At 34.5% G+C, this 20,891-nt stretch overlaps 1 protein-coding gene across 1 annotated transcript in view; it reads right to left on the reverse strand.

The window, feature by feature from the left end:
• LOC150097128 (uncharacterized) overlaps positions 1-20,891 on the reverse strand; it is a 165,816-nt gene that overhangs the window by 87,351 nt on the left and 57,574 nt on the right. The window contains exon 6 of the mRNA XM_090407590.1: positions 6,517-6,901. Within this exon, the coding sequence (XP_090263716.1) occupies positions 6,517-6,901 (385 nt within the window). The remainder of the gene's footprint in view (positions 1-6,516; positions 6,902-20,891) is intronic.

A 20,891-nucleotide genomic window follows, 5' to 3' on the forward strand; every position in this document is an offset into this window, starting at 1 on the left:
ATTATAATTATTCAAATAATTTATATCAATCAATATACTCTCCCTCAGCTTCAATAATTGTTTGGCATGGTCAATTAATTCATTAAATGAGTTTTTTGATATCGGTTTTTGGGATACTGTTGAGGGTCGTAGTTACTGCCGCTTGAACGTTTTCAATGGTGTCATATCGCTTTCCTATCATCAGCAAATGAAGTCAGGGGAAGAGAAAGAAGTCACAGGGTGCTAAATCAGGTGAATACGGCAAGTGATCCAACACACAAACTTGGTTTTTGCTCAAAAACTGTCTCACAATGTTTGAACGATGAGATGGTGCATTATCGTACAAAAGTGAGCAGCTGCCTGCATCACGATATTCAGACTATTTAGACTAATTAAACAAGCATATTCATTCATCTGCTCACCTCAGCAGATCATACAAATCTCCTTGAAGTGCCATTAAATCAGCCTCACTATTAATAACGTTGAATGAGTTTTTTTGTCACTTAGTGAAGCCACTGATGAGAATTTGATGAGTTTAGTAGTGATTTTGTGTCACCCAGTAAGATTTAGAGTTTCCAGTAGGTCACACAGTTTTTAGAGAGGTAAGTTTAATACCTTGGTGGAAATTATTTCATTTTATTATTATTTCATTTAGATAAATATTAAAAGAAGTTGCTGAAAGTGGACATCCCTGTCGGACTCCTTGGTTTTTCTCTCTCTCTCTCGTACATGATAATTCATAATTTAATCTTATTTGTATTTGATTATTTTCATATATACTTCTAATAGCCTTTAAAATATTATTTGGTACTTGTCTTTCTTTTAATATATTAAATCAAATACTTCTTTTAACTTTATCAAATGCTTTTCAAAGTCAATAAATGTACTTTGTTTCTAGATTGTATTCTCTTCTTTTCTCTATTATTAATTTTAGGCAGAAGGCTGGATCTATACATGATCGCCCTTTTCTAAATCCATTCTGTATTTCTAAAATAAAGTTTTCAGAATATTTTATTACTCTGATCCTTAAAATTCTGCTATATATAAATTTTGTAACAGGAATTCAGAATATTTATACCTCTGTAATTTTTAGGGCCATCTCTACTACCTTTTTTAAAGACAGGAATCACAATTGCTTTTTCCATTCTATTCGTGGGTTACTTGTTGAACAGATTTTATATATAAAAAAAAAAATAGTAGTCTTTCTTTGAACCTTATTCCTGCATATCTATATAATTCTGAATCTAACTTTTTTTCCTCAGGTGATTTTCTATTTCTTGTTTCTTTCAGGCTGATTTCTAATTCTTCTTTAGTTATTTCCTTTTCATTAAATGTTTGCTAGTTATCTTTTATGAAATATTTATCTGTCACAATTTTGTATATAAATTTAGAAAATCTTCTAATTTCAATTCGGTGTTTAATTTTATGTTTTGTTTAGCATCTGTACTTAAATGTTTGAACATCTTATACACACTGGGTCTTATTTTATATAAATCATGTTCTAAATTAGAAACAAATTTATTCCATGATCCGCTGTCATTTCCTGACTTCCTTTTAGCCATGGCTCTTACTCTTTTATATTAAACTTCATCTTCTAATCTTTTACTGTTTTAACCATTTCTGATATGCTTCTTGAGGTGCTTAAGGGTCAAAGCTGTATAACTGAGAGGAGACTTCCACATAGCCTTTAAAGCAATGCGGAGAACCGACCAGGGCTTCTGATCTAATGTCCAATCCTCACCTTCTCGTGGTGCGCCCTGTTGGGTATTTAACTGGATACCGAACAAACGAGGATGAGCTGACAATTTGGGATTTAGCCTACCAAATTGTATTCTTATTGGCTTAAACCAATATACAAAATGATGGTACAACATGACAAAATTTCATGTCAGTCAGCTACTGGAACGAATCTGAGAGAACACCCCAACTCAACATCACCAGAGTTAAAGATCGATACTATCAACATAAGAAGCCTGAATGGCAAAGAAATTGAGCTAGCTGAAGTATTAGATAAGTACCAGATTGACATAATACAGGTGACTGAAACAAAAAAGACAAAAACTGGTGAGATCTTTCTGAGCAATAAATACAAAATGTTATATTCAGGCAATGACAATCAAGGAAAAGAAGAAGTAGCCATAGTATTCAACACAAAATACGAGGCTAATCTTCTTGAATGGCAGGCAGTCTCAAGTGGAGTGATATGGGCAAAAATCAGAATGGGGAATTGCACAGTGAGACTTATTTGTGCCTATGGTCCCACAGAAGATTCTACTAAGGTAGAAGTGGAGGAATTTTTTGATGCTTTAAGAGAAAGCAACTGACACAATGAAAAAGGAAAAGTTGGTCCTTGCTGGGGATCTAAATAACAGAGTAGGAAATGATTGTGAGACATACAGAAATATTTTTGGAAAATTTGGAGAAAAGAGCAAAGCTAATAATATTGGCAAATACCTGTTGGATTTCTGCTCAGAATATGGACTGGTTATTACTAACACCATGTTCCAACATAAAAATGTGCACAAATTCACATGGAGAGAAGGGGCAAGGAATAAGAAAAGTCTCATTGACTATGTTATTGTCGATAGCGATGTTTTCTCCATGGTGCAGGACACCAGAGTGTACAGAAGATTTGAAATTGGAAGCGATCACTATTTAGTCTTGAGCAGGATAAAATTGAATTTCATATTGAAAAGAATAACATGTAAGAAAGTTTTAAAGCGAATAAAAGTTGACCAGCTCTCAGATGTGAACTGTACACTAAAATACACAAAGATTATTGAAGGAAAAATGAAAGAGTTTGAGAACAGGACCCAAACCTTGGAGATTCAGTGACAAGCCTTGAAGAAAAACCCTGATTGATTCAGCCAGAGAGGCATGTGGTGAGGTTGTCTGCAAGGATAGAAAAACCAGAACTCCATGGTGAACAAAAGAAGTTAAAGAGGCAGTGAAGGAAAAGAAATCATATCAAAAATTCCTAGATATAAGTCAGCTTGTGCTCTTAGAGAAACAGAGACAAATGTAAGAAAGTGAAACATTGTGTAAAACTAGCTAAATAAAAGTCATGGGAAGAACACAGAAAATAAATATCAAGAAGGTGGCAAAATATTCAGGAGGTTGTTGAAAAAGCTTAGAAATGGAAGAATGAGTGCTGTAAAAGGAGTTAGAGATGATAAAGGTAACATGAAAACAGGAGAAAAAGATATCATTGAAGTATGGAATAATTACTTCAAAAAATTGCTAAATGAAACAAGCAGTGATAGCACAGTGGTAAAAAACACTCAACAGGCATACAGTCAGGAATACATATCCATACTTGAACTAGAAAAAGCCATCAAAGGCTTGAAGTGTGGAAAGGCAGCAGGTATAGATAATATTCGACCAGAAATGCTGAAGTATGGTGGTATAAAAGTCTTACAGTGGCTGCACTGCATAGTTCAGAAGGCCTGAACAGAGGGACGAATTCCCGATGATTGGAGTAGAGTTCTCATAGTACCCATATATAAAAAGGGAAATAAAACTGAATGTGAGAATTATAGAGGTATTTCCCTATTGAGTGTTCCTGGTAAAATTTATGCAAGCATACTTGAGAAATGGTTGAGAAGAATTGTGGAAGAAAATCTTGGTGAAGAACAAGCTGGATTCAGACCAAATAGAGGCTGTCAGGATCAGATTTTCACTTTATGACAAATAGTTGAGATATCACAGGAACATAACAAAGATCCGTATTTATGTTTTGTAGATCTGGAAAAGGCATATGACAAGGTGCCAAGAGAGAGGCTACTTAAATGCTACAGTTATATGGTATCAATGGGGCATTATATCAAGCAATACTTAGTCTTTATTTGAGTTGTAAGTCAGCAGTTAGAATTGAAGGAAGTACATGGAGATGGTTTAATGTTAAATCTGGTGTCAGACAAGGATGTATATTGTCCCATCTGTTATTAACTATATGGATCACATTATGAAAAAAAGTGGTATTAAACCTGATATCAAAATTGGAGATGTTAATCTCAGCTGTTTGCTTTATGCGGGTGATGTTATACTTCTAAATAAATCTGCTACAAGTCTGCAAGATTCCCTGACTAAACTGAATAACTGTTGTAATAGATATGGTATGAAGGTCAGCAATAAAAAGACAAAGACAATGAAAATAGGTATAATCGTTTAAAATGTCAACTGCCTTTTGAACGAAGAACCTGTGGAATAAGTAAAACATTTCAGTTACTTAGGCACAATTTTTAGTGAAGATGGTAAATTAAATATGTAAATAGACAACAGAATCAACAAATCTGGAAGTCAACTGAATAATTCATATGGAATAAGAGAGAAATTCGTCAGAACACTAAATTAGCTGTATAGAAGACAGTATTCAAACCAGTTTTAACCTATGGATCCGAGAGCTGGATCAAAAGTAAAACACTTGACCAAAGACTAGATATCGCAGATATGAGATTGCTGAGAAAGATTAGAGGCATGAACAGATGGCATCAATGGCAATATCATATTAAAAACGAGGATATTAGGATAGAACTTGAACATTGTCAGCATCCAGAAATGAGTTAGCAGAGCTAATCTGAGATGGTATGGTCACTTAAACAGAATGGGCGAGGAAAGATTAGCAAAACAAGTGTTCTCTGCCAAGTTGGCAGGAAAACGATCAAGAAACCAAGATATAGGTGGATTGATATGGTACAAAGTGCCTTAGACGATAGAAATATAAGATCTGATAATGTTGGAGTCTTGACAAGTAACGGACTGATTTGAAGGAAAATTGTAGATAGGAAGTTAGTAATGCTATAAATGTTTCATGTAGTACTACGACATCCTGTACACCCCTTGAGGGTACATGTCAGGAATTTGATGATGATATGTTTTTTTTTTTTTTTATTTTGATCATTTCTTGATTGTATCATGCCATATCTTCAGTTTTTTCTTTTTATTGCATTTTCTGGTCTTTCCTAAACTTTCATTTGCTGCAGTATTTAGTATCATTTTTATATGAAGTCATCCTATTTCTATATTTCGTTTTATTTTACCTAAATATTGGTTAATTCTTTGTTCATATAGCCATTGTATATTTGTCATTTAGTAGTCTAGTTTTATAAACAAATGTTTTAAATTTTCATTCTGTTCTTGTTATTTCTAGCCATTTAAGTGGTAATTTTAACTACATAGATGGAAAGGTACTCCAAGAGATTGATGAGGCTAGGGACTTAGGGGTATTGGTAGATAAGGAGATGAAGTTCAGAGGACACATTGCTAAGGTGTCCAAGATTGCACATAGGATTACTTGGTTGTTGAGGAACACACTGACATCCAGAGATAAAGAGGTTATTATTCCCCTTTATAAAGCATTGATACTTCCACATTTGAATTACTGTGCTCAGGTCTGGTCACCTGGATTCCTTGGAGATGAGGAGGCTGTGGAGAGGGTTCAGAGAAGAGTGACCAAGTTGGTGAGTGATATAAAAAATGCTCCCTACATTGATAGATTGAGAGCTTGTGGATTGCAGAGATTGGTTGATAGGCGAAGAAGAGGGGATATGATAGAAACATTCAAATTACTAAAAGGTTTTTATAGGATTGATGCAGGGGAAATGTTTCAGCTGTGTGATAGTGATGGAAGAACAAGAGGTCATCTCTGGAAATTAAAGAAGAGTGTGGTTAACAAAGGTGTCAGAACAAGGTTTTTTGCCTGGAGGGTGGTGAATGAGTGGAATTCATTGCCTGACTTTGTTGTGAGCTCTTCATCTGTAAATGAATTCAAGAAGAGATATGACAGATATTGTTTTGCTAGCTTGGGTCTCCCGTGACAAGTCTACCGACTCCATGGAGATACCCGTAATAATAATAATAATAATAATTTTATTTTATATCTTCTGTGAACTCTAAAGAGAACATCTAAAGAGAAATTTGATGTCTTTTCATTTAAGATAAAGTAATCTAATACTGATTTTCCATCCTCTTGCTGTCCAAGTATATTTATGTATGTCTTCATGGGGATCCTAGAAATGGAGTAAAATGTGGTTAGTTGATTTGAATTTACAGCTGAAGTAACTCAGGCTATGAAGCCAGTGAATGAAGCAGTTAACAGACATATCTGTTAACTGCATGTGCTCGAATGGCTAGTGTGCTTATTTTGTGCCATCACCATATGAGACTAACTTCCCTTCAGTTGGCAAGAATGTAATCATTAAGGGCATTTGGACTAAATTTTTCACTTGGGAAAATGGTGAATGAGTGAAATGAGTTGTCCGAGCCTGTTGTGCTCTGTCAATGTGTTCAAGGAGAGGTCTGATAGATGTTGTGTGGGTCTCTTGTAATGCATTCTTAAACTCCATGAAGGTTCCTATGGAATAATAAAATAACATCAAAACACGACAATGATGATGTGATGTCTAACATGTTTTTGGAAATATAAACCTTTGGGTGCTGCCAAATAGAATATATCATGGATGTACTTAAAAAAAAATAAAATAAATAAATAAATCGAAATTCAGTTAATTTCAAATACCAAACAAGTTAATTTCTTACTTTGGATGAAGGGCAGATGGAAGCAACTCAACTATATTCATCACTAACGATTCATCTTTAGTGAGCATTAACACATCTACTAGAATGATTCCTAAATGCAAGTCATCACAAAGATACTTCTGTGCAAAATGATCTTGAAGTGCTTGTTTGAATATTGTCATGCATCCTCCCATGATATCCTTACTATGTTGTATGTGATTAGATGCTTTAATTATAGAAATTAGATGTTCAAATATGAGTTCTGACACTCCTCTTAGGTTCTGAAAATCTTCATTGAAGCAAAGTTTAGCACATATGACAAGAACAGTAGCTGTGTAATTTACTGCCATCTTCCTTATAAATATACTGCATCCTGACAAATAGTCAAGGCCAAGAGTAAGAAGTCCTAAAACAGGAAAGCATTACAAAAAAGAAAACATGAACAAAATATTAATACAAAACAAGAAATAGAATTTTAATACTGTATCTATCAAGATATATTGTGAACAACACACAGACTTCTCAGATACTCACACTGAACTGTTAGCATCTAAAATTATCTGTTGTTAATTTTACACTTTTATAAGTGACATTCAGAAACTAGTACAAAATAAGGGCAATTAGAGAATCATTCCTAATAAACTAAAACAGAGTACATATATAATCAATCACACAGTATAATAGATTCAAGTTAATCAGTCAAATTCTGTAAACTATGGGTATTTACATGTTAAAGCTCACTGCTGTTTTCTATTTACAAAATCTGCAGAACAATTTCTCAATTTAACCTCACAGCTGACATTTCTTTGGTACTTCTGAACTCAACTCGCTGCAGGGTTTCCTCATCTCCTCTAACTCCAAGCAACCAAATCTGTGTTTAGCAGTCCTGTGTGAACTGACACCTAGGCATTATACAATGGAACTATCACTTTCTTGTTTCTGCTTGTCTGTCTTCACCAACAAACTCTGTTATTCACCCTATGTAACCCTATACCTAAACTTAAATTCCTTATCAACTATTTCTAGCAAGTTCACAAATAAGTACTCAGCTTACCATTCTAACATGGAAGATTTTGTATCCAGACACTGAACTGTAATCCATGCTAATCTAGCTACCTGACCAGCCCACTCAAATTTCTTTAATTTCTATATCAGATTTAACAAATAACTTTTCCTAATTTTGCATCATCTGCAAAAACTGAATATTCCCCTCCCCCACACCTCCTCTCCCTCAAAACCATACCTCTAAATTGATACAGAATGACAAACACAAGAACAGAGGTTTATGATACTCCACTAGTTACCTTTTTCCTCTTATACACCACTTCTCAATATGTAACTGTTTGATATCTGTTAAAGAGTTTGCCTCCACTTTTTTTTTTTTTTTTAAATGTGATTTTTACTCATGAAAGATTGAGTCTATAGAACATTACTACAGTGAGTGGGTTAAGGATTTTTTCCCCTCTATTTTTATCTTTTTGTATTTTTATTTCCTTTTTCATAGTCTGGAAACTGCTCTAGAGACCAAACATGGAATTTTTTTTTAAGTCACTGCAGGACTCCAATAAGCATGGTGATCTTGCACCAGGCAATGAAATTCATTTCCACCTAATTATCCAAACTCATTTTTACTTAATAGCTAAATCTTCTGTTCTGGTCACTTCACTTCTCAACTCAATTCAACAAGATCATTCTCCCACTAGTATTCATTCCTCTTATTAGCTACATAACAAAAAAATACATGAGTCTTCTCTTCTTCAACCTGCTCAACAAGCTACTTTTCCCCCCAAATTTATCTCTTTTTTTACTATGTTAATCACTTTCCTTTGATGAGCTTTGGCAACAACTGTTAAATAACAGTAATATGGCTCTAGTTACACCCAACATTCCATCACAATGGAGAGAAGGCCTAATAATACTAATACCCAAGAAAGACAGTCTGAACAATCCAGAAAATTATAGAGGAATCACACTGCTTTCTATCACACTGAAAATGCTTCTAAACTGAATTGAACCATATGTAACACTTCTTCTACTCAAAAATTAAGCAGGTTTGTTGAAAAAACAGAAGCACAAGCACTCTTGAACACATCTACTGTGTTCAAGAGTTGAACACAGTAGATGTGTTCATGTGTTATCTCTTCCTTAAGAGATAACATTTGTTATCTCTTCCTCCTTCTAGCAACCTTAGAAGGTTGCTAGAAGGAGGAAGAGATAAAAAAACCTTCCCTTGATCTTACACTTCATAGATTTCTCAAAAGCATTTGATTTGATCAATAGACAAGGGATGTTCAAATTTCTCAGTTATTATGTCATACAATTGAAAATAATCAAAGCGATAGCGGAACTATCATGCAAAGATAATGGTTAATGGAGAGATGATTTATAGCCTTTCCTATTTGCAATGGAGTTCTTCAGCGAGACTGTCTGGTACCATATCTTTTCATCATTATCCTTTATTACATATTCAGAACTCACAGGAAATGAGTAAGGAATAACTCTTGAAAATTCAGCAGGACAAACCCACATAAGCAGTCTCTGTTCTGCACATGATGTATCGACATACTGCCAAAAACCACTTCAATAATTTCTGTAAAAATGCAGCATTGAATCAGTTGGCAGTCAATTGGCAATAAAACTTTCCTAAAGAGCAGAATAGAAGGAAATATTAGGCTAAACGATCACATTCATGAAGTAGTAAATGATTTTCAGTATCTTGATTTCTCCATTGATACTCGGACATAATGAAAAGAAAGCAAAACTATTAAATTCCATAGAAGTCTAACAAATATCTGGAATGAAAATTCAATTTTATCACCACAAATACCAGAATTCGTCCCTACAAACTGCCAGTTTGTAGGGACAAATTTGTACGTTGAGTGTTCTTGCTCTCTAAAGGCCAACTAATGGACACAGGAAGACAAACGAAATAGTTTTTGGCAATAGACAAGCAAACTGCTTTTCGAAGACAAGACTAATGAACCACCCAACATCTACTATTTCGCACAAAACTGAGCAATCTGGATTATTCATCTAACAGACTTTAATTCCATGAGTTTTTGTATTTGAATATTTCTATATATAATTCCCTTTTCATACATGAATAAATGATGATGAATCACTTTCCTATTTTATGTATTTTATGCTCTCCATGTAACCATTAACCACCTCTTCCTATTACCTTATACTGCTATTATCTACTTCTCTCGCAATTTTTGCTTAATTTTAATATTAATTCATCCTGTCCTAGCCAACTATGTATAATATATGTTAAAAATTACTAAGCAGTGATCATTTCCTTCTTTAAAATTCCAGTTACCTATCCACATAACTGTCTCCAATGTCTGCTATAATCATGTGCCTCAGGTCCATGTATCCTATTTTTCTTGAGATCACCACCAGTCTACTTACCTCTCAGATCAAGACTACAGGATTATTCTCTGTGAAAAAGGAAAAAAAAATGACACGTCATTCACAATCACATTCCCAGATACTATTACGAAGTCCAAAAATCTTGACCTTCATGTTATTCCCATTACATGCTGTCTCAGTAGTAATCTCTGAAAAATTCTAAAAACACTATTTATTCCCATACGCTGATACCTCCCTACTGTTTATTTGAAAAGCCTTTCCACTTCCCTCAAATAACTGCACTATTCTTTGTACATGATAAACTAATTTGGTTTACAATTTCACTGTCTTTTCCACTTCACATTTTCACACCTACAGCACTATGGTTAATTTTTTTTTTTTTAATGACAATCACACCCAAAAAAGAGTAATACTGCAAGTGGGTTATGGATGAGATAAACCTGGAATCCTGTAGAACCAAACATGGTATCACTTAGAATGAGACCTATATTTGGGGATCTCCAAATACAGGTCTCACTCTAAGTGATGAAAATCATCTATCACCTAAAAGCATTCATAAATATCCATCCATATCAGAGTGAAATTAGAACCCACAGCCTGTTAGTGAGCAGAGAAGCCATCAACTCAGCCACCAACTAAGCATGCATAATAAAATCTCATCCTGCTTATTCTTCTACTCTCAGCATATGTTATATATGTAGAAAGATTTTTACCTTGGGTATAATATATGTTAAAGATGCCAAGCTATTTTAAACCTAGTTTTACTCCATTTCCCAAGTAAGCAAACAGAAAAATAAGTCAAGTTTGCTTACTTGGGAAATGCCTTGGAAAAGACCTGCACATAGTGCAAGTCTAGGTGGCCTGCAAAGTTGTGCAAGTCTAGGCAACTCATGGTAAGGGTGGAATAAGCTCTGATCACAATTCTTAATATTTACTCTTAATGCAATATATATATATATATATATATATTATATTTATTCAATAATTTTAATGACTTAAACCACCGAGATGATTAAGAATAAAAGTTTAATATGGACACAACTAGTTTCGTTAGTAAGCCAACTTCGTCAGGTGTCCAAATACGAAGATATATATAAAAAAGAGTGACAGAAACATTACACACTAACAACAATAGAGCTATCAAAAAACTACAGTTAAGTTCAAATTGGAGTCCATGCTTCAGTTCTAGTTACATTTATACGCGTGCATCTTGCAAGAATGCCAGCACTGAACAACAGAGCTATGTGAATCTGGCAAATTGTAGCTAAGGTTGTTATTCGTGTGAGTAGAATCAAAGGTGATTTCTTTTGACTCCAGGATACGTCTTTCAAGTTCATCGTAACATTTGTGAATATTAGAAGTTTGATTCCAGTCTATTTGGTGTTCGCAGCCTTCATCAGAGTTTACAGAGAACAAGACGTGGCTGGCAAGGGCACTAGCTCGGATTCTATTATAAGAGATGTCTCTTTTGTACTCTTCAAGATGGAGAAAGATTGACTTTTCAGTTTGTCCATAGTAAGGTTTACCACAACTACAAATAATTCTGTATACTCCTGGGAACTGAAGATAGTGATGTTTTTGTTTTGGCTGACTAAGGATAGATCAGAATTTAGGTAAAGCAAAGAAGCACATTTTGATGTCGAACTTTTTTAAAATTCTAGCCAGTTAGGGGGAGAGGGAACCCCATATTAAGTTCAGAATAAGTATCTGCCTCTAATAATTCAAGAATTTTATTTCCTGTTTTATTTAGAATGACGCATTTCCATTGTCAGCTGGTAGGATAATAATGTCTTTGTTCTTTCTCAGTTTTTTAATGGCCAATCTTTCAGTAAGAGAAACGTTGTCAGAAGGTGATTTTGCATTATGTATTGTGAAAATAGCTTCCATCTGTAGTAGGTTTGTATCTTGGGTTGGAAATAAGGAACCAACTTTTTCTATCTTAGTGAGAAAAAGTTCTTTAGGAACGGAAGTAGGAGCGAGGATGAAATTGAGTCCCTTTGCAAGAACACTTTCTTCCGCCATTATGGGGATATGTGAAGATTTATTTACAACTACTTAATATGGACCTCACAAGAGAGTTACATAATAGGACCAACAATCTTCTAAAATCAACTTCGGAATTACCAAGGAATATCCGCCTTTCGCTCAGATCCATTCATCATCTTGTCCCATGGCTGTATGGCCTTCCTAAGATTCACAAACTAAATACTCCCTTAAGACCCATAATTGCAGGCATCGACTCGCCCACATACAACTTATCTAAATATCTCACCTCCTTCTTAAAACATCTCACAGGTAAATCCTCTTCTTACATCAAGAATTCAGGTGACTTTGTTTCCAAGATCAAAAACCTAAAACTGAAGAAATCAGACATGATGGTAAGCTTCGACGTAGTTTCGCTTTTCACCAATGTACCAACTCAGGAGGTTCTCACTCTTCTCAAGAACAAATTATCAAAGAAGCTCTTCACTTTACTTACCCCATTGTGTCAATTCAGGCTACTTCAGATTGGAAGACAAGATCTACAAACAAAATACCGGTCTAGCCATGGGAAGTACGCTTTCTCCAGTGCTAACAAACATATTTCTCGAAGACTTGGAAGAAAAAGCAATTTGTTCAGCCATACTGAATCTAAAATCTGGCTCTGTTATAGTGATGATGTTTTTCTTATATGGGAACATGGCCCAGACAACCTCAAAGTTGTCTGGGCCATGTTCTTAGATCGTCTAAATAACTTTCATCACAACATCAAATTCACCTCTCAGCTGGAAGTTAACAGTTGTCTTTCTTTTTTAGACATAAAGCTAACCAGGAGTACTGATAATATTAAAATTTCAATCTTCAGGAAACCAACACATACAGATAGATATCTTCACACATCCTCTCACCACTTCCCTCCAAAGAAATATGGCATTATATCTACTCTTGCACGTCTGGCCAGATTCTTATTATCAGACGACAATGAAGAGTTTCAAAATGAACTTGATTTCCTCAAAAAGACCTTTGTCAATAATGGTTTTGCACCAAGAAGTATTGAGAAACTTCTTTTTCACCATCATCAACAAACTAATGAAGATTCTATTACCCTCAGAGCTTACATCTCCCCAGTGCATTACATTAGTTCCCTCTCCCCAAACTGGCTAGAATTTTAAAAAAGTTCGACATCAAAACGTGCTTCTCTGCTTTACCTAAACTCCGATCTATCCTTAGTCAGCCAAAACAAAAACATCACCATCTTCAGTTCCCAGGTGTATACAGAATTATTTGTAGTTGTGGTAAACCTTACTACGGACAAACTGAAAAATCAATCTTTCTCCATCTTGAAGAGCACGAAAGAGACATCTCTTATAATAGAATCCAAGCCAGTGCTCTTGCCAGCCACGTCTTGTTCTCTGTAAACTCTGATGAGGGCCGCAAACACCAAATAGACTGGAATCAAACTTCTAATATTCACAAATGTTACGATGAACTTGAAAGACGTATCCTGGAGTCAAAAGAAATCACCCTTGATTCTACCTACATGAATAACAACCTTAGCTACAATTTTCCAGATTCACATAGCTCTGCTGTTCAGTGCTGGCATTCTCGCGCACGTACATAATGTAACTATAACTGAAGTGTAGACTCCAATTTGAACTTAATTGAATTTTTTTTTTTGATAGCTCTGTTGTGTTAGTGTGTAATGTTTCTGGCAGTCTTTTTTGTATATATCTTTGTACTTTGACACCTGACGAAGTTGGCTTACCAATGAAACTAGTTGTGTCCGTATTAAACTTTTTATTCTTAATTATTTGGTGGTTTAAGTTATTAAAATTATTGAACATGTTCATAAACCGAGATGCATAACTGTTCTGTTATGTGAAAAGTAGGAGAGAACTTAGCAGTTACAACAACAAAAAAACTATCACAAACTGTGATAGATTAGAGCACCATTCTAGGTTATCTAGTAGTCTATCAGCCTAGAATTAGAATGTTTCTGTGGAATACACAAAGACGTTTTCAGTTCAATTGGAGTGAAAAGTATAGGTGATTAGAATATGGCCCATCAGAGGATGCAGCAAATAAAGATTACACAGGTCAAGCATTGGTTTAACAAATATTTACAAACCACCCAATGGTTAAATCTCACATGGTAAACTGTAGTGTGTGATCAAGTAATGAACGGAAATCTATTGATGAATTGCTGGATGAGGGCAAACAGGCTTATCAGTCTAAATATGAAGATGGTGCCATAACCATATTGGAATGAAGTTCTGTTATGTGAAAAGTAGGAGAGAATTCAGCAATTACAACAACAACAACAACAAAATTAAAAAAAATTTTTGTTGTTTTCAATCTTGTCGATATGCTCCAAAAATATGATTCCATAACACAAAGCATGTAATAATTTTCTCAAAACACTACCTGGTTGTAATCACATCCAAAATGATTTAACAATGGGCTTGTACAATTTTGTGTAACAAAAGATTGCCTTCACTAAACTATAAACAGATGCTCATTGTGATGATATATTTTGACAATAAAAAACATAGTCCAGTTAAACATCGTGTATCTGTTTATTGCTCAGTCTATTTCTGACCGGTTAAATGATATCCTTTGCATTCTTAAAATACTGTCATCAGTGATATATGTCTATTTTGATGGATACAGCTACTATGTCTAGGTGTACTAAGAGTTCAAATGAAATGTAAAGAAAGAGACGTTGAAATACCTGATGTACTCTGCTCTGCATATTGTTCAAACCTCATTCTAGTAGATCATCATCACTACGAACCATGGGCTCACTGCCTGTCGGTGTCCGATGCCTCATTCGCTATCTTCTTCCACCATTCTTTGTCCAGTGCACAGTTTCTGTACATCCATTCTACACTAATCCTTTATGACGTCTATCCATTCTCTGTCTCTGTATGCTCTGCCTCTTCTGTTTACACCATCCATAATACCAAACATGAATGTCTTTATCTTCTGGTCATCACTCTTTCTACAGCTTCCGTTTTATAAGCTTCTGCATTAGATTCTCCTTTGGTTGTATCTTCCGATAGAGCTCTTCATTTGTGATTTTCTGTACCCATCCTATTCTTAGAATCTTCCTGTAACAAGTTCTTTCAAATGGCAAAATTCCTTTTCTTGATTCCTTATTTATTACCAATGCTTCAGATCCATACAGTACACCACTAAAGATGCATGTTTCCAGCACTCTTAGTTTTGTTTGCAGGCTGATCACTTTACTTTACTAGATGTTATCCATGGCCTTCAGATTTGTTCTTTCCCTGCAATCCTGATCTTTATTTCATTTTTACAGTTAAAATCATGTCATTTTACTTCCCAAATATGTGAACTGTTCTACATTTTCTATATTAATTCCATATACTTGTATCTTTTGTTTCATGTTCTTCTTATCAAATACCATTATCTTTGTTTTTTCCTAGTTCATAACTCCAAATCTCATTCTTTCCTCATTTAACAGTTTCAATGTTTTTTGTAGTTCTCTTTCTTCTTCTTTAATAACAAAGTCATCTGCAAATCTCAGATTGTTAATTCTCATCCCATGTATCATTATTCCTTTTGCACCTTCTTTCATTTTATCCATTGCTCTTTCTAAATGTGTGATGAAAATGCTTGGTGATACTGGGTCCCCCCTATCTAGTACTTCTGCTCGTTCTTAACTATTTCCCCAAATCATCACCTATTCTAACTGCTGCAAATGCATTCTTATAAACATCTTTTAATATAGCTATTAGTTTTCTATCAATTACTTAGGATTCTAGCACAGCTAATGTCACTTTCGGGCCAATACTGTCAAATGCCTTCTGAAAATCAACAAAGCAGGTATATATGTTTTTGTATTTTTTTGTCCTAGCTTTCTCTGCTATTAACCACATTCAAAATCTGTTGAATTGTGCATCTATCTTTTCTAAAAAAAAGGTATGCTTCCAATTGCGTTCTCAATCTTTCTGTCAATATCATCATCATCACCAGCTTACCAAGGTGACTCGTCAAAGCAATTGTTCTATAATTTTTGCATTCTAGCTTATTTCCTTTCTTGACTAATATCAATTTTAACCACTCCTCAGGCATTTTCCTTCTTTCCATACCATATTAGTCCGTGCTATATTCTAGTAGATGCATGCACATTAAAAACAAAACAAAACTGAGGTTTCTTTATATATATATATACGAGAGTGGTCTGAAAGGTTCTCAGCCTAACAATGAAAGAACAAATTCATAATTCAAAATTATTTTTATTTTTCAACATAATCTCCCTTAAGACTAATACAATTATTCCAGTGATGCTACAGCACCATTATCCCATATAGTGGTTCTCAGTAAGATCTACAAAACACCCCTCTACAACTGCAATCACCTCTTGATTCGAAGAAAAACGCTGACTAGCGAGGAAGAGTTTATAGTTTTGGGAAGAGATACAAGTCAGAGGGAGCCAAATCTGGGAAACAGGGTTGATGTTCCAACAATTCATCGTGCAGATCCCTTAATTTTTCTATTGACAAAACACCTTTGTAGACAGGTGTATTGTCCTGATGAAAGATGATTTTTTTTCTTCTGCAAACCAGGCCTTTTCTCATGAATTTTTTCTCCTAGTTCTGGTTAAAATATCGGAATAATATTCCCTGGTTATTGTTTTACCCTTTTTCAAGATAATTAATAAACAAAATGCCTTTAACATCCCGATGCCACAAACTTTCCTGTTGATGGAACTGACTTTATCTTCTTTTAGCACTGAACAACCGACTTCTGTCCACTGTTTTGACTGCTGTTTGGATTCTGGTATGTAATGGTGAATCCAAGTCTCATCCATAGTAATAAATCGATGCACAGAATCAGTTTTATTCTTGTTAAAATGCTCCAAGCACTGTTCAGAGATTTTCATGTGAGTTCGTTTTTGATCTGCTGTGAGCAAGCGCAGCAGCCATCTTGCACAAAGCTTTTTCATTTCTAATTCTTCATGCAAAATATATCCTACATGTTCTTTTGAAATGCCTATTGTCTCAGCAATTTCACGCACTTTGACTCGCTGGTCATTCACTACGATATCGTGCACTTGAATAATGATTTCTGGTGTTGTTACACTTTTTGGACGTCCTTCACGTGGATTATCTTCAAGGTTGGTACAGCCACATTTAAACTTGGCAGTCCATTTCTTAATTGTCAAAGATGAAGGATAAGGATACCCATAAACTTTTATGAACTTCGAATGAATTTCTTTTTGCATTAAATCTTCTTTTACAAACAATTTTATAACTGCACGATACTCAATTTTATCCATTTCAAGGGATGCAGACAACACTTTTGCTTCAGACAGCTGTATAAAACAAACTACTTGATAGAATGACTTGCAATTTCACATAGATGCTTATGACAGATATACCAACTTAGAAATAAAAATCTTTCCAATAGTGTTGCCATCTATGGTCAAGGCTGAGAACGTTTGAGACTACCCTCGTATATATACAGGGTGTCCCATAATTTCCAAAATATTTTAATAATTCATAAAAATTATTATATCAGAGTGCAGTTTGCATGAAAGTGAATTGCAAGGGGGATTTTATTTGGCAGGAGAAAAAATTTACTTTAAATTTTCATTAACAGAGGGTGCTGTACCATATGAATCATTTGCAAATACGTGCAAATGAGTTCTGCAAAATGCAGGGTGTACTGCTGGTTGGTCGTAATGAATGCGTGTGAATTCCCATTCATTTGGGCAAACAGAATTGTTTTTGTGAAAAGATAAGTTTGTTGGTGTCATGCTTACACACCATGAAGGATGCAGAATACAGATATTTTCGCTATGCCTGTGATTTTTGCAGCTTTCCAAGCACTGCTCACACTGCTTGTTGACTGTGCCACTAGGGCATTCATTTGCGATACCACAACATTGGTATGGGTTTTGGATTACACTGTTCTGCATGTTCAAAGGCAAAATTTCCAGTTTTCTCGAAACGTCATATTAGAGACTGTATTCTTGCAGGGGTGATAGGACCTCAACCTTCCATCATTCGAAATTTTCGTAAAACTTCTGCTACCAATTTCTCACTTACGTAAAACAACTTTACTAACAATGCTTTATCCACCAAAGCAAGCGTGACAGAAACAAATTTTTCTTTTTACAAAACAGAATTTCACAAAATTCTGTTCATCCCAATGACTGGGAATTTGCATGCATTCATTACTAGCTGTCAATGGTACACCCTGTGTTTTATAGAACTCTCATTTGCACATATTCACAAATGATGAATGTGGTACAGCACCCTCTATCGGTGAAAATTTGAAGTACATTTTTTCCCCTGCCAAAAAAGTCTCCCCTCCTTGTGATTCACTTTTGTGCAAACCGCACCTAATATACCAATTTTTCTAATTTTTATAAATTATTGAAATATTTCAGAACTTATGGGACTCTGTGTGTGTGTGTGTGTGTGTGTGTTATTATTTTTTTTTTTTTCAGCTTCCTTATGCTTTCATGGAGAGAAGTCTGTGTGACATGCAGTAATGACGATTTCACATGAAGGATGATCCCAGATGGAGTCTTTGAAGTCACTGTAGAGCACAAGATGGGTATATAGAGAAGAAGAAGTAGCTGCTATAAAAGAGAATTACTCCATTTTTATCTGCTTTACAAGAAATTACTAAAACAATTCATAATGCTTATGCAAAAATGGCACCTTATACACACACACACACGTCACTGAATTAGAGACCTTTATGCATATGTACATAAACATCATCACTTAACCACCTTACCGGCCATTATGGCAAAAATACGCATCCTCATACGTTTCATATCCATCATATATTTCAATGCAATATCAATGGTATTACAATTTTAATATGCACTTTGCATCCATGGTAACCTGGACGTATATATACGTCTAGGCCAGTAGCATGGTTAAACAGCATATATGCAAAATACTTGGTCACTGGCAGGGCTGGCTCTACTGACAATGCAACGCATACATTTGTGTCTATGTGTGTGTGGGGGGGGGGCAAAATTGGCCTAAACTATATGAAAAATCAATCATAAAAAAGTCATTTATTCCTTCTCTGTTGAAACCAGACTTCAGGATCTCATTAGTTAAATTTTTACATAATAAAACTTTATAATGCTGTATATTTTTTAAAAATCATAATCATTTAAAATAATGCAGTATTATGTGTTTAATATCACACTGTCAGTGTTAATATCAGATAATGTGACAACATAGCAGAACACCTTCTATCTTGCATTTATTTCCAATTCCATTGTTGGCTGTTAGTTGACTTTGACCTCAGATTAAAATACATGCATATTTATCAAAATTGCTTAATGAAAGTACATAACATATTCATTAAGAATATAGAATTACAAGATTAGATTATATATAAAATTTCAGAAGGAGTGAATTCATTTGAAATTTTGTACGACGTGAACAATGGTCGTTATTCTGTCTCCAAATGTGATTTCCACTGTTTCTTATTTCTGCAGTCCACAACGCAGTGTTAACAGTGATGCGATGACTTGTCTTTTCGTATTACATTGGTCTGAGCCCAGGGATTGCAGCCGGTCCTGAAGTAATCTTCAATGATACTTTAAATGCGGATGCTGTCTTTTCCCTAGCAGAGACCGTAGTCTTTCAAAACTAAAGCTTATTAAAACTTATTTACGTTCTACAATGGCTGAAATTCGATTGAAGGGTCTTCCATGATTTCAATGGAACATGAAATTGGTTAGAAATTAGACTACACTGGCCTTATTTGTGATTTTGCAAATATGAAAGCAAGAAAAGTTTCGTTTTAAACAGCAGGTTTACATTTTAACAGTGAAAATGTAAATTAACTTATGTTAAGACATGACACATGTTCAAAAATCTAAAAAATTATATATTTATCAAATTATATATTTGTGATTTAGTAGTTCTTCATTCTACATGACGTGTTGAGCATAAGCTACATGTAAGTTAATAGTAATACATTATTTTCTTTCTTTCTTTTAACCTTTTAATGGTGTTCGACGAGTATATCTGTCATTTTTTAGAAATGACCCTTTGTAACAAAAATTAAAATATGCTTCTCTTATTATCATAAAGGAATCTAATGATCAATGATTTTTTGCATTTTTTATGAAAATAATGTTGTATGTGAATAAAATACCATTGCATGCAATTCAAATCATTTCATGTGAGAACTGTGCAAATGGTGCCTAATTTTCCCCAGAAAATAATAAAAACTCTACGAAAAACTTTTAAAAAAGATAGATAGCATAACACGCTCCTAATCTGTAGTGTTTTTAGCAAGTTGAATCTGATTTTTTATAAACTATAATTGTACTGCAAATTGCTATACAGTTACACCGCAAGTTATGTAACATGCGACTTACCTAAATTTGCAGTTAAGTAATAAATCTACTGACACATATGAACACGTCTGCAGCTTTGTGCAGGTGCATCTTTGACAGCCTTATTGCAGTACAGTAGTAGACGCCTCACATGGTTAGCTCAGTCACTTGTTATCACTGCTAGTTTCATTGTTTTTTTACCCTTAAAATGAAATGCAAACGCAAAACCGAATGCGCTGGTAATAAATCTAAAAAACAAAGGTCTGCAATTACTTTAGAAAAAAAGTTGAAAATAATTTGTGTGTATTAAGGTAGAAAAATTCTGTCAACGATAGCTCGGGGAAATAAATCAACCTATTTCGACAATGAATACAATAGTGAAGGATAAAGTTTGCATTGTTAAAAGCAGTAGCGTTGAAGGGCACAATTATTACCAAAAAATTAATGCAAGACAGTGGTATGAATAGCCTTTGAACATTTTATTGTAAGTAAGTAATTTACAAATTCGACTTACATAAAATTCAAGTTACGTAAAGGTTTACGGAACACATTACTTTATGTAACTCGGGGTGTAACTGTACTTTTTTTCTATGTTTGAGAATTTTTCATGGTTTTTAAAAAACAATATTTTTTAGGTTGTGTTGATAGTATTTGTGATATTAATGAATTCTGGAGTAATAAAATTATTGATTTTTCG

Source organism: Typopeltis vanoorti, chromosome 17 (genome assembly GCF_054136105.1).
Source record: "Typopeltis vanoorti isolate ZY-2024b chromosome 17, IOZ_Tvanoo_1.0, whole genome shotgun sequence".
Classification (NCBI taxonomy): Eukaryota; Metazoa; Arthropoda; class Arachnida; order Uropygi; family Thelyphonidae; genus Typopeltis; species Typopeltis vanoorti.